Source organism: Haemaphysalis longicornis, unplaced genomic scaffold, assembly GCF_048455015.1.
Source record: "Haemaphysalis longicornis isolate Haplotype H1 unplaced genomic scaffold, Haemaphysalis longicornis Haplotype H1 scaffold_8, whole genome shotgun sequence".
NCBI classification, from domain to species: domain Eukaryota; kingdom Metazoa; phylum Arthropoda; class Arachnida; order Ixodida; family Ixodidae; genus Haemaphysalis; species Haemaphysalis longicornis.
In genome coordinates this window covers 120,674,253-120,695,370 of record NW_027526445.1, presented here as the reverse complement: position 1 = coordinate 120,695,370, position 21,118 = coordinate 120,674,253, and the positions used below count along the sequence as shown (strand labels likewise).

At 48.0% G+C, this 21,118-nt stretch overlaps 1 protein-coding gene across 1 annotated transcript in view; it reads right to left on the bottom strand.

Annotated features, from left to right (window-relative positions):
* LOC144148731 (uncharacterized) overlaps nucleotides 1-11,439 on the bottom strand; it is a 72,747-nt gene extending 61,308 nt beyond the window's left edge. Inside the window, exons 1-2 of the mRNA XM_077680253.1 lie at nucleotides 11,243-11,439; nucleotides 6,876-6,986 (exon numbers count right to left, since the gene is read on the bottom strand). Of these exons, the coding sequence (XP_077536379.1) occupies nucleotides 6,876-6,986; nucleotides 11,243-11,341 (210 nt within the window). The 5' untranslated portion in view covers nucleotides 11,342-11,439. The remainder of the gene's footprint in view (nucleotides 1-6,875; nucleotides 6,987-11,242) is intronic.
* Between the last annotated feature and the right edge of the window lie 9,679 nt (nucleotides 11,440-21,118).

Here is a 21,118-nt window from a genome sequence, read left to right as displayed (position 1 = left end):
TATATATATATATATATATATATATATATATATATATATATATATATATATATATATATATATATTTATATATATATTGTGAGGCCGTAGATAGCAGGCGACCAGACCGTGGCTTCGTAGCTCCTTTATTCAGAGGCGAGTCGACTAGAACGCAAGATGGCGATCAAGCCCCAGCACTGATGATGATCTCCGAAGAAGCGGGCTCGTCGATGATGATGAGTTTGTACAGGAAATGAAGAAGTGATCACCTCAAGCCGGTGGTGATGATAGTGGGCAATTGCTACCTATGGTGGCATACAGGCTGTAGCCTCAAACAAAGCTCACACTAATGCCCCCTCTTGGGAAAAGCGGCCGCCTGGCCGCGGATTAGGCAGGATCACGGCGAGTGAAGGCCTTAAGCCGGGACACGTGTACAATCTCTGTACCGCGACGACGACGGTCCGAAGTTCCACAAACTGGGGTGACGCGATAATTGACGGGTGAGGTCGCCTCGAGAATCTTGTAAGGACCAAGGAAGCGGTGTAAAAATTTCTCGCAGAGGCCGGGAACGCGGACCGGTGTCCAGATCAAGACTTCGTCACCAGGGGAGAAGTAAACAGATCGATGAGCAGTGTCATAGCGTTGTTTGCGGTCCTGTTGACTAGCTTCAGTGCGCGTGCGAGCAAGCTGGCGGCAATGTGCGATGCGAGAAACGAATTGTTCGGGGGACGATGCAGAAGGGGAAACCGGAGCGGTAAAGAAGCAGGTATCCAAAGTGTGTGAAGGGTGCCGACCGTACACAAGGTAGAATGGGGTGTATCCTGTGGTGCGTTGAACTGCGGTGTTGAAGGCAAAAGTAACAAAAGGTAGGATAGTGTCCCAATTTCTGTGATCAGGCTGTATGTACATCGAGAGCATGTCGGAAAGAGTGCGGTGAAAGCGTTCCGTAAGTCCGTTAGTTTGAGGATGGTAACTCGATGTCATCCTGTGAGAGGTGTTAGCAGCTTGAAGTACATCGGAGAGGACCTGCGACAGGAAGCTCTTGCCCCGGTCACTTAGGAGGACGCGAGGTGCGCCATGGCGAAGTAAGATATTGTGCAAGAAAAAGTGAGCGACGTCAGCAGCGCTGGCCGAACGAAGTGGAGCCGTCTCCGCGTAGCGAGTTAGATGGTCAACGGCCGTGACGATCCAGCGGTGACCAGTGGCCGTCATAGGCAATGGACCGTAAAGGTCAATACCGACCACTTCAAACGGTGTAGCTGGGCATGGAACCGGCTGCAATAGACCGGCGGGTGGAGACGTAGATCTCTTGCGATGTTGACATGGCGGGCAGGAGGCGACGTATTTGGCGACACTGGTAGACAGTCCCGGCCAAAAGAAGCGACCTCAAATGCGCTCGTATGTCTTGTGAAATCCAAGGTGGCCAGCGGTGGGATCACTTCTTCATTTCCTGTACAAACTCATCATCATCGACGGACGCTCTGGAGGACTTGTAAGATTCGCAGGAGATGCAGTTTTCCCTCCCAAAACTGCATTAACTAGTTTTCCGGGCGGTGGTCGGAGACGTAAGACGCAGGGCGAAGAGGCGATACCGAGCGGCGACCTGGTGAAGGCGAGCGGGGTCGTTGTCCACGGGAGCTGCGGGGAACGTCGCTCGACTGAGGCGGAGACGGGGAGCGGCGGGAAGGCGACAGGTACGCACGCGGCCGGTAGCCGTAGTAATTCGGGGCCAGGTGTTCGCGTTCATAGGCGGCGTAGCCACGTCGTTCATCCCGTTGGCGACGTCGACAAAACCGGGAGACGTGACCTCGAATGCCGCAATAGTAGCACACGGGGCGGTTGATGGCGGCATCCTGGCGGGCCGGAAAGTAGGGCGGCGAGCTCGGCACACGAGGCATGGCCGCCACATAGCCAGACGACGGGTGAGCCGTGAGTGGGGACAGCGGCAGGGGTGTCCGTCCAGCGACCTCAGAGTAAGACGGCGTTGAAGGAGCCACAGGATGAACAGGAGGCAATAGCACCGGCATGGCGGCAAGCTCCTCTTTAACCATCTCGCGAAGGCCAGGAGCAGGAGATGTTGAGGGGACACCATGTGTGCAGTGAGAGACGTCGCCATACATTTCCTCACGAACTATAGCGCGAATCATCGCACGAAGTTGTTGTTCGTCTCCGAGATGATGAGTAGACGCCATGTCCCGTGGAAGGCGGATCGACTGACGTTCGTCGAGACGCTGACAGGTAGAGATCACGTCAGATACAGTGTCCAGGTTCTGAAGGACAAGTGCGTTGAACGCGAACTCGCCGATCCCCTTCAGAATGTGACGGACACGGTCGGACTCCTGCATATCATTGTCGACGCGGCGGCACAGTGCTAGAACATCTTCGATGTACGAGGTATAGGTCTCGTTAGCTTGCTGCTTGCGGACATCCAGTATCCTCTTTGCGTTGTCGCTCCGAGCTTTAGTGGAGCCAAAAATCTTTCGCAGCTCCGTAGTGAAGCCAGCCCAGTCGGCAAAGTCGTGTCGGTGGTTTAAATACCATGTCTCAGCGACTTGCTTAAGAGAGAAGCCAACGTTCAGCAGTTTGTTGTGATCATCCCACCTATTGAACTGGCTGACGCGGGTGTAACTGTCCAGCCACTCCTCCACGTCTTCTCCCCGAAGACCATAGAAGTGGGGCGGGTCGCGCTGGGGGCTGGTCACGATGCACTGCAGGGGCGCTGAAACAGCGCCACTGGGAGTATCTTGCGACATGGGCATTGGTCCCGAGGGCAAGCGGCGACCGGAACGGAGCTCCAGGGGTGTCGAAGGAGAGGTACAGGTCGGGATCGAGTTGCACCTCCACCACTTGTGAGGCCGTAGATAGCAGGCGACCAGACCGTGGCTTCGTAGCTCCTTTATTCGGAGGCGAGTCGACTAGAACGCAAGATGGCGATCAAGCCCCAGCACTGATGATGATCTCCGAAGAAGCGGGCTCGTCGATGATGATGAGTTTGTACAGGAAATGAAGAAGTGATCACCTCAAGCCGGTGGTGATGATAGTGGGCAATTGCTACCTATGGTGGCATACAGGCTGTAGCCTCAAACAAAGCTCACAATATATATATAAGACAGAAATAAGTGTTGGCAGTCAAGAATACCTCGGAAACAAAGGGGAGGCTATGGTAGGTCATTGAAACAGATGAAGAACTTGGAAAGAAAGAAAGTGATAAAAAAATGCCCGCCAGGTGGGATCCGAACCCACGACCTCCAGAATACCGGTCTGGTGCGATAACCACTACGCTACCGGCGGGGCTATTTTTCCCCTTCACTCTCTGGGGTATTTATGTCAATGTAATTTTTTCCTGTGCTTGGGGGTGGTAGCCCGCGCCACTCCGACTTCTCGCGGTGGGTTCGGATCCCACCTGGGTTCGGATCCAGCCCCTCATTTCCTATTCTGATTCGCTACATGCATAGCGAGGGCCTCTGTTCTGGCAGTCTTGGTGCCATAGGGAGCTTAAGAGGGTTCAACGCTCATCGACCACTTTCGACATGTCGTAGACACTCGAGTCACGGCCCGGGGGTTAAAAAGAAGGTCCCCTTCACCCCGTGAAGTCGGAGTGGCGCTGGCTACCACCCCCAAGCACAGGAAAAAATTACATTGACATAAATACCCCAGAAAGTGAAGGGGAAAAATAGCCCCGCCGCTAGCGTAGTGGTTATCGCACCAGACCGGTATTCTTCTGGAGGTCGTGGGTTCGGATCCCACATGGCGGGCATTTTTTTTCACTTTCTTTCTTTCCAAATTCTTTATCTGTTTCAATGACCTACCATAGCCTCCCCTTTGTTTCCGATACATACATACATACATACATACATACATACATACATACATACATACATACATACATACATACATACATACATACATACATACATACATACATACATACATACATACATACATACATACATACATACATACATACATACATAACGTCTCTGTAGGTATATCTCCGGTGTTCTATATTTCATAAATTTCTTCGTGGTTTTCTGAAAATTAGGCACTGGTAGGCACGCAAGGACCACTTGTGCAAATAAGTCACTTGGCCGGGGGGACACAACGTGCGATGACAGCAGCCCACATAACTAAAATTGGATAAACGTTTTGTTACTGCAATAACTGGGTATGTTTGTATGAAAAATCATTGGCAGTACTATTTCTACGCAGTGCAAGTTAAAGAAGCTTCTAGTGTGTCTGTGCTCCGAAGCATCCGACACCAAATTTTAATTGTCGTTCGCATGATTACGCATGCAAGAGAGTCAGGATCGGCGCAAAGCCCCTCGCTGATGTGGCGCGGATGTTGCGTGCGGCGGTCAGACTGACAACGGATCGGAGGTATTGGCAAAGATGATAACTGTCCCTCTTACCCTGTCAGCTGACGAAATCAATGTACTGCAGCGCAACAACCGCAACAGCTCGTCGCATCAGCCAGGAGCTTTGCGCAATCCTACCTCTTCACTCCCCTCCCATCACATTCTTCACCGCATCTATCGGCGCCCTGGGCATCCTTCCTGCCCCACCTGTTCTTCCTACCCATCCATCCCGCATTCTTACTAGGACTGCACCCCACCATCTCTTGACCCATCCCTCGCCCCCATCACCTACCTCCTGGGAGCTCTGGCTGTCTCCCCCGGCGACAGTAAACATCCAGGCTGCCCAGGAAGCTCTCCACAAACACGTGCACCGGATCCGCACGGACACATTCCGGAGTACTACGTGGATCCGGTGAATTGAACGTTCAAATTAGGACCTGGACTTAGGTCCTGCGGAAAATAAAGTTTGTCTCTCTCTCTCTCTCTCTCTCTCTCTCTCTCTCTCTCTCTCTCTCTCTCTCTCTCTCTCTCTCTCTCTCTCTCTCTCTCTCTCTCTCTCTCTCTATCTCTCTCTCTCTCGCTCTCTCTCTCTCGCTCTCGCTCTCTCTCGCTCTCTCTCTCTTGCATGTGTAATCATGCGAATGACAAATAAATTTAGAGCCGGATATATCAAATCACTGACACTCAAGAGGAATTCTTGCAACTTCTACTGTGTAGAAACACAGCTGCCTCTAGCTTTTCAATTCAAACATACCAACTTACTGCAGTCAACAAAAAGTTAATTATTTAATTTTAGTTAATACAAGCTGGTGACAGCGATGATTATTATCTGTGTCCCCCTGGCCACGAAACTCATTTGCACAAGTGGTCTTCGTGTGCCTCCAAGTGCCCAATTTTAAGAAAACCAGAAAGCTTAATTTTTAACACCTCATAATATAATTCTTAATCTCGGCGTACACCTATATTCAGTCCCCAAGGCCCATTACGAATGCAATAGTAACCGGTTGCTAGCTGTAGAGTGAAGGCTTCCTTGACAGAATTTCTGAAAGCATATTATCTTGCTGAATTGTGACAACATCACGAAAGAGTAAACACTGCGAGAGGTATGAAAGAACCTTATGTGCATATGGGGAATGCTTCTGTTTAAGCTGTAAACCACGTAATGATCTCCGATTTGATGTCGCCGTGGGGGACGTTACTTCAAATTTGTTAAATTTGTGTTGACACCGATGCAACATTTGCCTTGCGACTGCCTATTTGTCATGGCGTCGCGGGGTTCCCTTGTTTTGTCACAGACGTCTGTTTTCTGAACCATATTAAGGTACTGCCGCAGCATAAAGGCAATAAGCATGCTGTAATTGCTGAACCGGGTACTGAAAGACAAGTATTCAAATATTGAAACTTGAACTAGTGGTAAATTTTCTTTTAGGAAGGGAGACGTTCTGTGTTTTCCCACCAGACTGGCGCTGTATGGGTTCTTGGGCTCATCAAGCTGCCAGGAAGAAACTTTTCGCCATTTCACAACCATAACGTTTTCCGTGTGCTTTATGGGAAATACAGTCATTTCCTTTCACGGCTGCAGCTTTCATGTTATCAGGCTGTCAGCGGTGCATACGTCGTGTCGCGAGGGAGGCTTTTTGGCAAAGCCCGCTGTATGGCAAAGTCGGGAATGCCCGCCGATGCCGATGATTCAAAAACAACTGCCCTCCACCGTTCCATAAAACTCAAATAGCACATTGAGGAGGCGGACATACGATAGTTGGATGACGAGCGCAGTTCACACAACCGGCTGACCTCGCTGGGCTGCGGTTGCGTGCTGGCGCGGGGTGAGTGTTACGTCACACGGTTTTAAGCGCTCGCTCACCCAGCCGACTGGAAATTGTTATAAGCGGCCCGACCCGTAGAATATGTTTGCATTTCCTAGTGCAGTGAAGTTGGCCTTCGGGTATTCCTGGGCTACAAGCCACCTCGGGACGTTGCCGCCTAATAATCGCCATCTCCTGTCAAATCACAGCCAGTCGAGCAATGATCGCGCTATTTTTATGCTATTTTATTTTGATATAACTGTAGATGCATCGCCGGAGTAATATTTGAGATGAAAGCTCTATTACGCCATGTACAAACTCAGAAAAAGCCTCCTTGCGTCAATGCCTCGTGGCGTCGAGATGACCTTCAAGCACAGCCAGGGTCAAGCTAGCGCTTCGTGGTGTTTGCGGAGTGTAAGCGGGTAATCGCTCGTTCGATCTAAGAGGGTGCGGAGAGGTGCATAGAGGAGAGGGCAAGGGCGTGTACTATCAGAAAATCGTAAAAGTAGGCGCTGGCAGCTCCTAACTCACTGCGCCTTCACGCCTAGCTACATAGGTGAACTGCTGCGCAATTCTTGGTGTGCAAGAGTCTGCACGTCGACTGCGCACTTCCGGCGCGAAGTCCACGCTATCGCTCGACAAACTGGTTTAACCGCGTTTAACTAGGACAAATTTTGTCACTAGCGTGGTGTCACTGAGTTTTGTAACCCCTTTCTCCAAACATGCTTTCGTATACCTTTTTCAGCATTGTTTCCTTGCTGTCCCACAGGAAGGTCGCCTGCGTTATCTTATTGTAGTTGACGACCGCTGAAGAGGAGACTTCCGGCGCTGGCGCATCTGAACAACCCTACAGACGGAAGAGAATGCCACCGTCACACATTTCATCACTGTGAAGACTTCAGTACGTAGGAGAACTCCGAGAAATGTCCTTGCTTTGAGGAAATACGAGCAGAAACTACAAGTTCGGTTCATTCAAAAGACCGCGTTGTCACTATTACAATGATACCAATTTTATGGCAAAATTAAAAAAATACTCGAGATGTCAAATAAATCGTATCAAAAAAGCGATTGTTCTATGACTTCACAAAATGTTTGTGCTATCAGTGGCCGCTTCTCACAGCCCCCCCCCCCCCCGAAGACATATGACTGTGCTATTGTAGTGGGGCATGTATACGTCCATTAACACTGGACCATACATAATACATCACACCTGCCCCCGGTGTATATATATCTATATATATATATATATATATATATATATATATATATATATATATATATATAGTTGTTCACAAACGTTCTTCGTGGCGGCAAAGCAGCTGAATGGGTTACCGAAGCTAGTTCTATCAAACTGCTCAAAGGTGTATTTTGTCCTCAAGGCCCCTTCCAGTATCTCGGAAGTGCTGTTTTCGATGGGCTGGCGCCCGTGTGAACTTGGTTTTCCGTGGAATGCAACACGCTAGCTAAAGTGTTGCCCAGTCACCGATTACCAATGAAACTGCTGAAGGCTGACCGCCGCTTCGTCATTTTATCGCGCAGTGAGAACTATAGGAATGTCTGAAGCTCACTTGAGACACTTCTGTGCAGAGCAGGGTTCACATCCCGTCAGATCGTTCATGCATTTTTTATTTACGCTTTAAAGCGGCAGCCATTTTTTTTAACCGGGCAACAACGGCGCTTTTTTCCAGACGGGCACTTAAGGCTTCCCCTCTAAAGGGGCCCTAAATAGGCTTCCGAAGGTTGCCATTTTAATTGCGCAATCACTGGAGTACCCCTTCGCGACAACGTATGCCAAATATTACACCTCTGCAGTAAGCATGGGGCGGCACAAACACGCAAATAAGATCCTTCCTCGCCGCCATCCTGCAGCACTCTGACGCGGGGCAGAATGCTCTGACTCAGCCTGTATGAAGCACGAAGCACTGAACAGTACGGCGCTGCTATTGGTGGGGCCCTTTAAACCCTGTAGCCAATCCGCGTTCCCGGCTCTGGGGGAAACACGGGTTCGGCTCCCGCGAGCGGGGCTCAGGCACCGGCGGCACGGCGTATCTTAGTAGGGACGAATGTCGATCGTCCGTGTCCGTCACACGAACTTAGCGGAGTTTCTAGATATAGTGCGTCGTTGACAAGGTTTGAGTAAAGCTAAAAAACAGGGAGAGTCTCTGCAGGCGGAAACGCCGCTGCACGCGCGACCGCGGCAAGCATCTTCCTGCACGGTCGACAGGGAGCTCACTCTGCCGTGTTCGCACGTTGCGGCCTACACCGCAGCAGCTAAAACTTGTCACCCCCCGCCAGAGCGGGACGATTGCTCAAAATCAATTTGCTGCAAATCAGCAAGGGGGAAGGGGGGGTAGCACCGTGAAAGATTGTGCTGCTCATCGACGTCGGCGCGACTTCGTAAAGCGGTCGCCGCGACAGCGGCACATGCATTCACGCTGGCGTGACACTAAATGACTTTCGTGAGCGAGCATGTTGTTTTTGGGACCCCCTATCTGGCCTTCAAACGCTTGCATCCCCTATTATAAAACTGACGTAACGACGCGAACCACGGTCGACGCGAGGAGCTCGGCCACCTGGAAGTTTGCGTCCACCGGCCCACTGGGCCGTTGTAGGAGGAGCCTGCGGGTCGCCCGCAAAAAAAAAGCGTAACGTATACCGCCGAGTGGAACCAATGGCTGCGCGCATCTCGAACGTTCCCCTGTTCCTCTAGGTGGTCTTGCGCCTGGTCGGTAACGTCACAGCCTCCACAGTGCTTTGGAGGCGCGATGAGAGGGTAAGAGCACCAGGCCTTATTGCTGGCCCTGCTTAGTGAACGATGACTCGGCTAATACTCAACGCTTTGAAACAATTTGTGTGGCCGGACGTTCCTTGGATAGTACTCCAGCGATTGCGCACGTAAAACCGCAGCCTTTGCAACCCTGTTTAGGGCCCTTTAATTATAGACGATATGTTTCAGGTTTATAATAGGAGCGCAAGCCAGGTTATGCCCCTTCGCCAACGCACGGAAACGAGGGATGCACTCGCCACGCCACACGACCGATGCGGCCCTATCTTTTCGAAAGGACGCGCTCCCTTCGGTGCTCGGCCAGCAAGGTGATGCTCCCCCTTGCGCATGCGCGCCGCCCCACCGCACATGCGCAGGGCACGCGCTTTACAAACGCGCATATACGCACGTCGGTGGGGCGAAGCTGTAGAACGTCGTTCGCTTAGTTGAAGGGACACGGCAACACTTTAGACAAACGCTTTTCACTCTTTCCTTCGCGTCTGGAAGCACCGCGAAAGCTACAGTTATGCCAGCACGGAGCGGAACTGCGTGATTTGCTTGTCGCACCAGACCCACCTTCTGCTTCTGCTTTGTTTTTGTGCCTTTATTTTTAAAGTTGCTATCGAAAAGCGTTAATTCCTGCACGTGAAGCAAAACCGACCAACAGGCAGTGACGTAATTCGGGCCATCGAAGAACGCCAAGACCGGGAGAGAGATAAAAATCTTTTGAGCGAGTTCCCAAGTTATAATGAGCATAAAGCAGTAATTTTTTGGTTGAAGTGCTTTGCGACCCTCTAGTCGAAGTGCTCGGTGTGTTGGGTGACTACGTTCTGCAAGCATTTAAGATTTCAAAAAAAAATTGAAAGAATTGTTGCAGGGTCCCTTTAAATGTAAAGCATGACGACGTGCATAGTAATGGGTGGCAACCATTTAGCGGGCGATTTTGCCTTTCCGGGGACGCCTGAACATCCACGCGCATGAACGCGCCGTCCCTCTGTGACCACCATGCAATACCGGCTGAACAGACAATGCAAAACGTGTCGAGGCTGTAGATGACAGCTAAGCACTCCGGATGAATGGAAAGGCCGTGATTTTGGGGATCGCAGAGGTAACGGCTATAGGCATGCTACGGCAGACTCCATGCGGATGGTATGGCGCTATACAAGCAGAGATACTAGGCTAACGGGGCTACTACGTACGTCAAAGTGATGGTTGAGCTGGTTTAGTGGGTGCTTGAGCTCTCATTTCAACGAATACACCGCGGCTTCCTTTGCGGTACCTCGGTATGACGTTCCGTCCTTTCTTGTTAGATCATTGAGCAATAGAGCAGTAGAACTCAGGGACGCGTTTTAGCAAGGTAAGGCCAAAACATCGTCAAAGTTTTTTTAGGCGGGATGGAATCGAGTTGTTCACCAAAGCAGCCACCCGCCCAAAAAATTACTCTACACGGATGACAGAAATCCGACTGCCGGATACAAAGTCGAGGTAGTCAAAATAGGCATTTCGATCGATTAACGGCCGAAAGGCGATGTTGACTATACTTAGATAAGCCCCGACTACGCATGTGTTGAAAGGGCTTAGCTTTCGGAAATGACAAATATGTCGTTCATGTATACGACATCCGAAGTGTCTCGGCGTGATACGAGGACTCAATTTACGCCCCCTAAAATATTGTCCAGAACTTAGGGGAGTGCAACTTCGCTCCAATAAACTTGTTTTCCGTGAAGACAACTGCGTCGTCTTTGGCATCGTATGCTGGGAGCTGTTCGCACTCCCCTGTACATGCGCTTAAATTCCAAAAGCACCGATGGAATGCTGAAAGCTGCCTTGAATCAATGCTGTGTGGCAACGCCGGTCCGGAAAAACTAAGCACTCGAGCACAGAAGTGACAAAACTAAGAACAGTGGATGGTGTCTGTAGCATCGCCTATGAGTGGCCATTGCTGCGGAAGAAAGTTGTCCCACCACTGAAACCATGGCCCAGTTAGTAACTGCTTTCCGCAGTCCGAAGCCACTGGTAGTACCATGTGCAAGTAAAGAACGCTGGTATAGTACCAGTGATGTAATAATGTTTTGTCACAAATACGTCAAATCGTTTCCTTTTACTCAACAATGGTGATAAGTGAAGTTGGTACCAGATTTAGTCGTTTGAAATGTTTTATATATATATAAACTTCTTGTTCGAGAATTCTTTTACTTTTCCCCTGATGGCTCAATCGACGCATGCACAGACGGACGGGCAGACAGGCAGACAGATATACAGACAGACACACCACATATACGAACTTTAAATAGCACAATAAAGACTAACGTCTATAAAAACACTGGGTGCAAGTTTACCACGTGCATTCCGGTGAGCGCTGCCGCCGTGCAGGGCTTGTAGGCAACGGTGGCGTGGTCGAAGCTGCCGTCCCGCATGGTATAAAAAATCGTGCCCATCTCTAATGATAGGCCAACTACAACTTCCCAATTCCTGTACTTGAAGGTTTCCTTCACCAACTCCGAGTGCCGCACCTGCAAAGACGACAGAGAATTCAGTTTACTAGTCCGCATGCCAAAGGCACAGTGATTGCAAGCTCAAGCACGCGTGCTTCCATGAGTTGCATCCTGTTACAAGTCGACCGTGGTGTACGTGCTGACGGGGTGCGCAGGCTTCAGCAGCGCACAACGCGACTCGCCATCGAGCTTTCCTGGGGAACAATTTTCTCTGATCGCTCCAGTTGTCATGTTTCCAGCTAACCATCACTTTTCCCTACTTCGTCATGCATTACACCACCAATGATCGGCTTTCGCTCTTCGCCGTCAGAACGGGGCAACTCAACAGCAAGCCGCTCGCCCGCCACGCTACCTCGGCACGACGGCGGGCCGTACAGCTAAGCCGTTCTCCATGTAACAACCCATAGAAACGGCATCCACCAGCATATTTATATGAAGTAAGCGCAGTAGCTGTATTTTGCACTAGCTGCTTCCGTGAAACCAGTTTTCCCAGGTGTAAAGAGATAATGATAAGTAGTCGGCGTGATTTTCATTGTGATATGCCTGTGCGTTACGTGGTGATAGCTGCGAGCGAAAAGAAGGAAAATACTACGGTTTTTAGTCTACACTATCTAATGCTAATCGCGGTGACAGTAAAAATTGGCTGTGCAATACAATTTTTCTCATTTTTAAACATGAAATGCTTCCAAAATGTACTCAACAAGCGCATAGAGTGTTTAGAACAGGAGGTCACGAAGTACTTCAGCCGAATATTACTATTCGGCGGCTTGACTTCAGTTGCAGTAATAAACGCATTGGGTAGCCACTTTAAATAAAATCCCAATAATAACAAAGAATAAACTGAAAGGCGTATCTGCTTTGACGAGAACATAACGCAGTGTCGCTCTGTGCTGACGATAGCTATCGCTTTCACGGTGCTCCCATGCGCCGAAGGACAGAATAAGAGTGTTTATTGGTAGCTATCGTTTTCGCCAGCACACAGCGGCACTGCGTGATTTGCTGGTCACAGCACATACGCCTTCCAATTTCTGTTTTAATTTTGCTGAGATTTTATTTATAGTCACCACCGAAAGCGTTCATTGCAGCATTTGAAATCAAGCCCGCCAGGCAACATCGCTCAAACGACCTCCTCCTAGCGCGTAAATGAAACCAAGACTGAGAATAAGAGAAACATCATTTGATCAAGTTTCTAAGTTATCTCCTGAGCGTAGAGCAGTAATCTTTGTCTGGCGTACTTTGTGACCCCGGTTCCTAGTACTGGATGGCTTGATGGTGGCGCTGTGAAATCATTTCCGATTTAGAAATAATTTTCGCAAAGTGTTGTAGGGCCCCTTTAACACCCCGCCGACTATTTCCTTCAAGACAAATCCACGCCGCTATGTCCTCGCTTTTCCGGTGTACCATGAACGTAAGCTCTCATTATGTTCTCATTTTCACTATTGCGGACAACAATTAAAACTTTATTCGTCTCACTCTGCTTCTTCAGATCAAATTACACAAGTGTGGATTTTTCACTTTGTGTTTTCTCAAAATTCCGTTGCGCATCCACCCAGCAGCACCGGTTGGCCACGCGGCGATTTCTGCTGGCCACTGTACACATGTTGTTCGGCTAAAGACCACCGACAGGATTTCCGGACATCTCCAAGTTTCTGTTTGTTTAGCACCATTATCTTGTCATTTTCTTGACATCACGATAACGATGGCCGCTGCTTCCAAGACACGAAGTCGGTGTTGTGCCACAAGCTGATTGATTGATTGATTGATTGATTGATTGATTGATTGATTGATTGATTGATTGATTGGTTGATTGATTGATTGATTGATTGATTGATTGATTGATTGATTGATTGATTGATTGATTGATTGATTGATTGATTGATTGATTGATTGCGGGGTTTAACGTCCCAAAGCTACGCATGGGCCATGAGGCGTGAACCCGCGTCCTTGGAGTCAGCCGCACAATGCCTTAGCCACTGAGTCACCACGGCGGGTTATCGGGCTGAATGAACTCTTCGTTGAAGACGGTGGGGTGCATGCTATTTGCCGCCTGCCAAACTTCGGCGCAGAAGCCGTGTTTCAAGTAAAAGCGGTTTGTGTTCGCCGCGGTAGCCTTACTCGCTTATTGGATTGCCACGTTGATGGAGCAATGGTTCTCATTAATTGAGGCTGTGCTAAAAAGAACCCGCATCAATATCCATACGCTGAAGTGCCCGACTCAATGCCTGACTCACTGATTCCTCAACGGCCACCGAAAACTGCTTGACCCTGAAACTTGAAATTTCGGGACTATATAGTTCATACCGAACATCCAGGCAAGACATTTGCGACCTACACTCCTACGTGAGAGTTAACTTCTGTTTCCGCAAATTCCGGACTATCTCGCAGGCACGCTAAGATGTCGAATTGGTTTTCACTGATAGATTTAACCCATACAAATGTGTCAAAAGTGACTATGTTTCGTCGTAACCAACTACCATTAGGAAAAACAAAATTTGAGGGCCACTCGCGTGTTTTTCCAGATGCCTCAGTATATGTTTGTCGCGAATATATATGGAATTGGTTGTCCTTGCCAGTGTACAAATGAAGAAACACAGATGTACACATATAACCCTATCAGGCTCCAAAAGGCTAGTGGAGCTGTTTGTAAAGACTTGAGACATGATATCAAAGCCCAACCAAACTGCTACGCCTACCGACTTGAAATTTCTGGAGTTCGTTCGCACAACGGTTCACGAGATAAATATGGCTGAATTTCTTTGGAGCGCAGCTCCTATGTGGCCGCTACTCTGTTCACGTGGAGTCCCTCGCCGTCGTGCCTTGATGTAACCAAGAGAACGAGGAGAACACGGAAGAGAGAGCGTGGGGAACAATAAGCGTGAGGAAGGATAGCGGAGCGCCGCAGGTGCCGCGGGTCGCGTGCTACGCGGCGGCGACCGAGTACGATAGGGCTCCAGAGGGCGCGACATCGTGTGCTCGTTGATGACGAGATAACTAAGGCATGCGGCGAGCCCATCCACCGATGCCACACATGGAAACAAAGCACTCCATAATAAGAGTAACATCTGAGTTATAAAAGTGGTCAGCCAAGCTGCTGCGCTCAAATTTCGCATTAGGGAGTTTTATGATCACCGGCCAATCTTTTGAATGTCAAAATTCAATTGTGACATCACCAATTACCTCACGTTGAACGCTCGGAAAAGCTCGGCTACCTTCGGCTGCTCGCTGCAGTTCCAGTTCCCGTGTTTTAATTATTTTTTCTTTCATACACTACTCCAGTGAAAACAGCATTCAAGATTTATTTCGCTTTCCAATTAAGCACGACCGATTTTGAAGTCTTGTGAAGGAAAATGGTATATTCTGCTTTAACTTTCGCGCCCAAGTAAGGCCGTATGCTTCCTGCATGACTCCAATCGACATCACACTGCTGTCCTTAAATTGAATTTCCTAGTTAAATTTACGATGTCAAAACGGTTCTATGCTTCGCAAAAAAATGTAAGGTCACGCTGCGGGTAAATCCGCCTCATTTGCATCGTGTCCTGGCAAAGTCCGACAGGCATTTTATATACAATACGTCCTGCCGATTGTTCTGCGTAGAACTCGAGTATTCTTGTATAATTTCTCTTTATAGCGCTTAAGCGACGGTCGTTATAAGGCGACGGTCTAGCCGAACCAAGGTTGATCATCGTGTTTCTTTTTTTTACAGAGTAAACACTATGCGTTCATTTTCCCGCACGGAAATAATTCCCAGCACTCAATATTAATGCGACTAGTAACAACGATAGACTCGTACGAAGTCGGGGTAGTCGCCGTCTTCACTTGTTAGGCTGTCAGGCGGCGCTGCCTTGCATTGGCCGAAGTAGTTGAAAATAAATGTTGAGCTGATTGCGATGACAGTGTCGGCTCTGAAGGTGCTGTGAGACGGGCGTAAAAAAAGCGGTTACTAGACGGGCGATGACGACTGTGACAAGTCGGACAGATACGTGCGAAATGGTCCTAGGGACAAGAGAATTAATAATAATATGAAAATAAGAGTAAATAGAATTCATGATGCTCCAAACTCACAGAAACATTGTGGTGGGCTACATGCGAAGAAAAGGTCTGCTGAAATACATAAATTGTTAATTCGTGCGTAGTATTATTATGCCGCTTGTCTACATTGTGAGTTCTTTGCAGCTAGATTTGGCTGTTAGTATAGCCAACGACGCCGGGTTATTTGATTATTTTATTGGAGCCGACCCTCGCGTTATAATCGAATACCGAAATTCAAAGTGCCTAAAAGGTGCAATGATGCACCCAGTTCTCATCGACGGCTACAGTTTTGGCCATTTCGCGGTCTATGCTGGCAACATGTGCCAGAGCAGTTTGGCTAGAGTGAACTAGAAGTTTTAGAGTGGCCCGACCGGCCGCCCGGAGAGGTGTTCGTTTCGCGCAGAAAATAGCGGCGGCGCTGTAGTCAACGACCATTGAAGGCGAAAGCGGCGGCTGGCCGCGCGCACGGCCGCGCGCCCAGCCGGGCCAGGAAACGCTTTACGCGTGGAGCGCTGGAATTTTTTTCTGCGGGGTCCAATTGCTGAAATGTACTGTAGGTACAGTGGACTGTGGGTAACAAAATGAAAAATAAACGCTGCAGCCCATTTGGCGTTAGTTTTGCCTTTCCCGCTCGACAACAAGGAAAATTACGGATTTTCCTTCAGTGCAGCATTCGTAACGGATTCTAAATAAAGTAATTGCAGCGACATTTTCGCTATTCCAATGTCACATAAAAAAGTATTTTGCGTTGAATTGACTAATATGAACCAGTTCATGATTGCTTTATGATTGTGTCCTTATTTGGCTGCTTGATGGACATGACACGAAAAAATATGAGGACTGGGATGATAGCTTCTCAGAAAAAATTCTTAGTTATTGTCTTGCAATTTACGCTCGGACTGCAGTTATGTGGGTTAACATCATAAGTTGTTGCGTTTGTTTTTTATTGCGTGAGTTGTTATTATAGCAGTATTTAAGCAGTGGCCCGCTTGGGATAATTACGGGTCACCGTGGTGGCCGAACAGAAAATGACACGCGCAAGCGAGAGATCTTTTTAGAGTGGTTAGCTCAGTTAGCTCAGTTGTCCCAATGACCGTCTTTCATAGAACTATTCCCGCAACGTTCTATTAATGGCACCACCTTTCACCTGATTCGATCAAGAAAAGAGTTGAATCAGATTAACACAAATTTAGTTCGCAAGTATGCTGAGAGTACAATTACACGCACATAAAACAAATGCAAAGCATAGATCATAAGATATATTGACCGCGACAAAAATGAAATATAACACGTCTACTATAGAGGTAAAGGTTCAAGAAGGCTAACATGGAGGTTCAAATAAACGGAACTGGAACAAATACACATTTTGTTTTCATTTTCAATAGCCCAGAAAATGAAATGTAACGCGGGAAATCATGCCCAAAGTCTACACATGTAAAGGTTTAGGAATAACGGTAACACGGAGATTTAAATTGACATTTTTGGTCAACGTATTTTCATAACTCGCCCTCGATCATTAGCGACGGCTAAGTTTAAGGTGTTGCTCCCACCTCCGCATGTAATCACGGAACTTGTTTAAACATTTTATGTAGAAATGAATCCGTGTCGCAATCTATACAGAACCAAACCAAATTTGCGGTCAAGGTCTCACGTGCTGGTCGCAACCAACGCCGTTAAGGTGTTTGTTGTGAATAAGGGCTGCAGCACATACATAACGCTGTCATGGTGGAGCTCCTTGTCGCTGAAGCAACCGGTAAAAACGTCCTAGAAATCGCTAATAAACTTTAAAAAATGCACGGAAGGATTCAGAAGTCCCCCCCAATTACAAGTGGTAGTAAACACAGCGGCATCGTCCCCTGGCATGCAGGAAGCAGTAGTTGGTCCCGCAGATTTGGCACTTCGTTTTCAGTACACACTTTCTTACCAAGTGCCTGCGACACAGTAGGTTAATAAAATAAGCCCACTAACGACAGTACACGCGTCAACGGTATATATAGGGGTATCCCAGAAGAAGTCTTTTGGTATTTTCGTTCCAAATAGGAACGTAAAAAACAGTAAACCTTTTGCAGCATAGAATGTGCGCCCCGCCGCTTTTGCTTCATGCGCAGTCAAGAAGGGGAAGGGAAGAACATTCCTGGTGCCTGTCCGTCAAATTAATCCCTCGTTACTCGAACTCTCCTATATCTCAAAATATCTTCTCGAAACTTTTTCTCACCGTGTTTACCTCCCATAGGCGCTACGCATTTGCCCGCTTTATCTCAAAACGTTTTTTCAGAGGACCACGGATGTCTCGAAATACTGGCAGAGAGGACACAAGGCAAAGTCCGCTGCAGGCAGCTGATAAGGTCCCCGTTCGAATGATTACTCCCACTACTCGCCGAACGCGGTCGTGAAGTGCAAGTTTACGCGGACTACGCGTCCCCGTTACCGGAATTAATGCTGTCTGACGCGTACATCATTAAGATAGCTGTGGACGACGCAGCTGATCATGCGGACGGGGAGGAGCCTCCAGAAGTGCCTACAACGGCAGAAACAACATACATGCTGCGTCTGCTTTGTAACAAGGTAGAATGTAGCGGTGGCGACCACCAATTCATGCGATGCGTTGAGAATTCTCAGGTACGCTTTTCTGGGATGCAGATGCGAACGCGAATCAGCCGAGCGCAATACAGCTGTTTCTTTCTTCTGCAATAATAAAAGTTTCTTTTTCCTGCGAATTATTTTGCCTTTATTACGAAATCTCCCCTGTGTAATAGTGCTTTTGTTAGCAGCACTATATATATAGCTATAGACCTGGCTACAAATTTTCTGCATTTGATTTAACTCGAAACTCCGCGCTTATCTGAAAATTTTCAGCTAATTTTACAACTTCGAGTTAACGAGAGATTACTGTACATCAACAATTAACGTTTTCAGAAAACGCATACAAAATGAGTAAGTATCGTTGGGGGGGGGGGGGGGGGAGGAGGAGGGGAGGTCGATAATTTTATGGCGGGTCGTACTAGTTTAAAGTTTGCTCAAGCGGAGTCATAACGTTTCTGCGTCTACTTTCTAAGCCAGCTGACCAAAGGCGCAGGTTCGATTCCCGGCCACGGCGGCTGCTTTTGTGATGGAGGATAAAAGCGAAAAACGCCCGTGTCTTCGAGATTTCGGCGCACGTTAAAGATCCCCAGGTGGTCAAAATTAATCCGGAGCCCTCCAGTAGCGCTTGCCTCATCGCCTGTGTAGCGCAGGCGCGTTAAATCTCATAATCCAAAATAAATCAGCTTCGCAAGCGCAAAACACCGCAGCGAGCAACGCAAATATTGCCGCGCGCAGGCTGGGAGCTGGTGCCTGGGAGCGCCGGCTGTTCAGTTGTTGACGACAGCAGCGCCGCCGCTATACCGGTTTTATTTTCTGCGCGAAAGTCGACCCGGCGGAGCAATGGGAGAGGCCGCCGCTCGGGCCACTCTAAAACTTCTAGTACACTCTAGTTTGGCTACTCTAAGCCAAGGCCGTCTCTCCACACAGTTACATATAGTAATAATGCGACTCTTTTCATTTTCTTTTTTTTCTGCCGTAGTACTGGCCATAGAGTTTCTTACAATATACAGTAGACAAGAATCTGGAGCTAGCGCCTATGCGGCTCACATCAAGCCCATGTGTGTCGTCACGAGCCGCCATCAAACCGTACGCTCGCCTTAGTTTCATAATTGGCTTGGATTGAAACGTTTATATGGCCGGAAATTCATTGAAAGTGCCACAAACACGTGCACAAGAGGGTGCAATTGCATGAGTATAAAATAAAACGCGTTTTTAAAGGGAAGGATATTGAAAAAAAAACGTACTCTTTTTACCGAGAGTCTGCCGGAATGGCTGTCTGTGCCTATTACGCAGACCAAACTGCAGGTCGTTAACAATAATGTAAAATTTTCAGAGAAGACTCAAAACCGGCTCGTATTTTGCACATATTTCAATAATAAATTGGTTGTAGCACTGCATAGTCAAGAAAGCAAACCCAAGAAGACGCTTAAGAATCCGATAGACACGCCAAGCCAGCAGCACTGGTCTTCCTATCCAACCCAACGCCGACATGGATTCACAGGCGCAGTTTCCTATCTAGTACACTCACTAAGAAACTCTGCGGTAGTAGTGGCATTGACGGCGTGCACAGCGCTTTGCCTTTCTTATTCGTCGTAGTGTGCAGAGGCCTTTCTAGTTTTCGTTGCACTTAGGGGTTTCGACTCCTCTCCTGCTCCCCTAGCAGTGGCAACGTGACGCTCTTAGTACAACGCCTGCTTCAAGACACCGGCTATTTTGGTGGCTGAAGAAATTGGCAATTCAGCTGCTGCCCGAACACTAAAAGTGAAATAATCGACCATCTGCGTATGGAATCTCCAGCGGGAGCCCGTTTTCACGTGCGAACCCGGCCGTAAAGGCTTCCGTTGGCCTCGCCACGGCCGCCGCGCCGAGTTAGAAAAGCCTGCTCTCAAAGCAAGCGATGTAGTTCGACAGGTGGGCGTCGAGTCACACTGTCTGAAAAATAAATGCGCTTTTCCATGCTTCCCCTTCCCTCGCGTGAATACTTTGGTGGTTCTTTTTTTTTTCTTGCATAACGCAACAAAGGTTAATTCTAGCGTTACTTTCGCAGCTTTATTTCTTTCTTTCTGGGTGCAATGAAAAAATTACCCTCGCGTTACAATCGGGGTCGCATTACAATCGAGTAAATACGGCAAGTCATCGTTTTTGGAGATGCATAATACGCATAAATTTGCTTTGTCACTTTTTTGTAAAATATTTATTCTTTTTTTTTTTTTGGAGATCTACTAACCTCCAGTTGCGCTCTTATTTGAGTTACCACCGATAGTTGTCCTTCCTTGTGCAGATTCTGGGCGTTACAAGGCTTGCCCACCTTCGGTATTTTTATTTGCATTTGCAACGTTCTTTTCTTTTAATTCTACCAGGAGATGTATAAGCTGCATATTGCGATTGAGTCAGTTCATTTCTGTAAATTTTTTTATTTTTGCGTGGTTTTATTTCTTGCATTTTGAAATTTCGTTCGACCAATTATCTTCACCTACGCTATAATAACAATCGAATGTTTTACTTCCACCAATTTTGTAAAAATTCAGGGCGCTACAAGGCCCTGGCTATGGGGGTGCGTACTCTGTATAGAATGCTACGCATTAAATTTCAAAGTTGCGAACACTTCTTGGCAGTAGTATGCGTGAACAGTGCATAGGCTGAAATATCTTAGTGTTCTTATATGAACCCCGAAGAAGGCCCGAATAATCCCAACTTTTAAATTACACATTTGCTGGCCTTCTCTTTACGCGGACTCGCAACACAAGAGGAAATTTCCTGTCTTGCAAAATAAAGGCTGCAGTTTGAGTGACATAGGTAGCACCTGTATAGTCATGAGATACAGTTCGCAAAACACAGCGTCAAACTTATATTCGGAGCACGTAAAAATGGAGAGTGAAGAGAGAAAGAGAGAATAAACTTTATTGTTAGAAAAAGGGTGGCGATGGAGCTATTTTTGCTCAGTAGGAGTGGTTTCTTATTCACAGGTTCCCATATGCTTCCCGAGCCTCCTGGCCCCTGTTGATCAGCCGAAGTTGGTCTTCCAGGGCGGGGCTGGTCAGGAAGATCGCCCATCGCTCATCCTCTATGCTGACGGAGTCAAAAATAATTGGGGGGGACGAGTTTTGT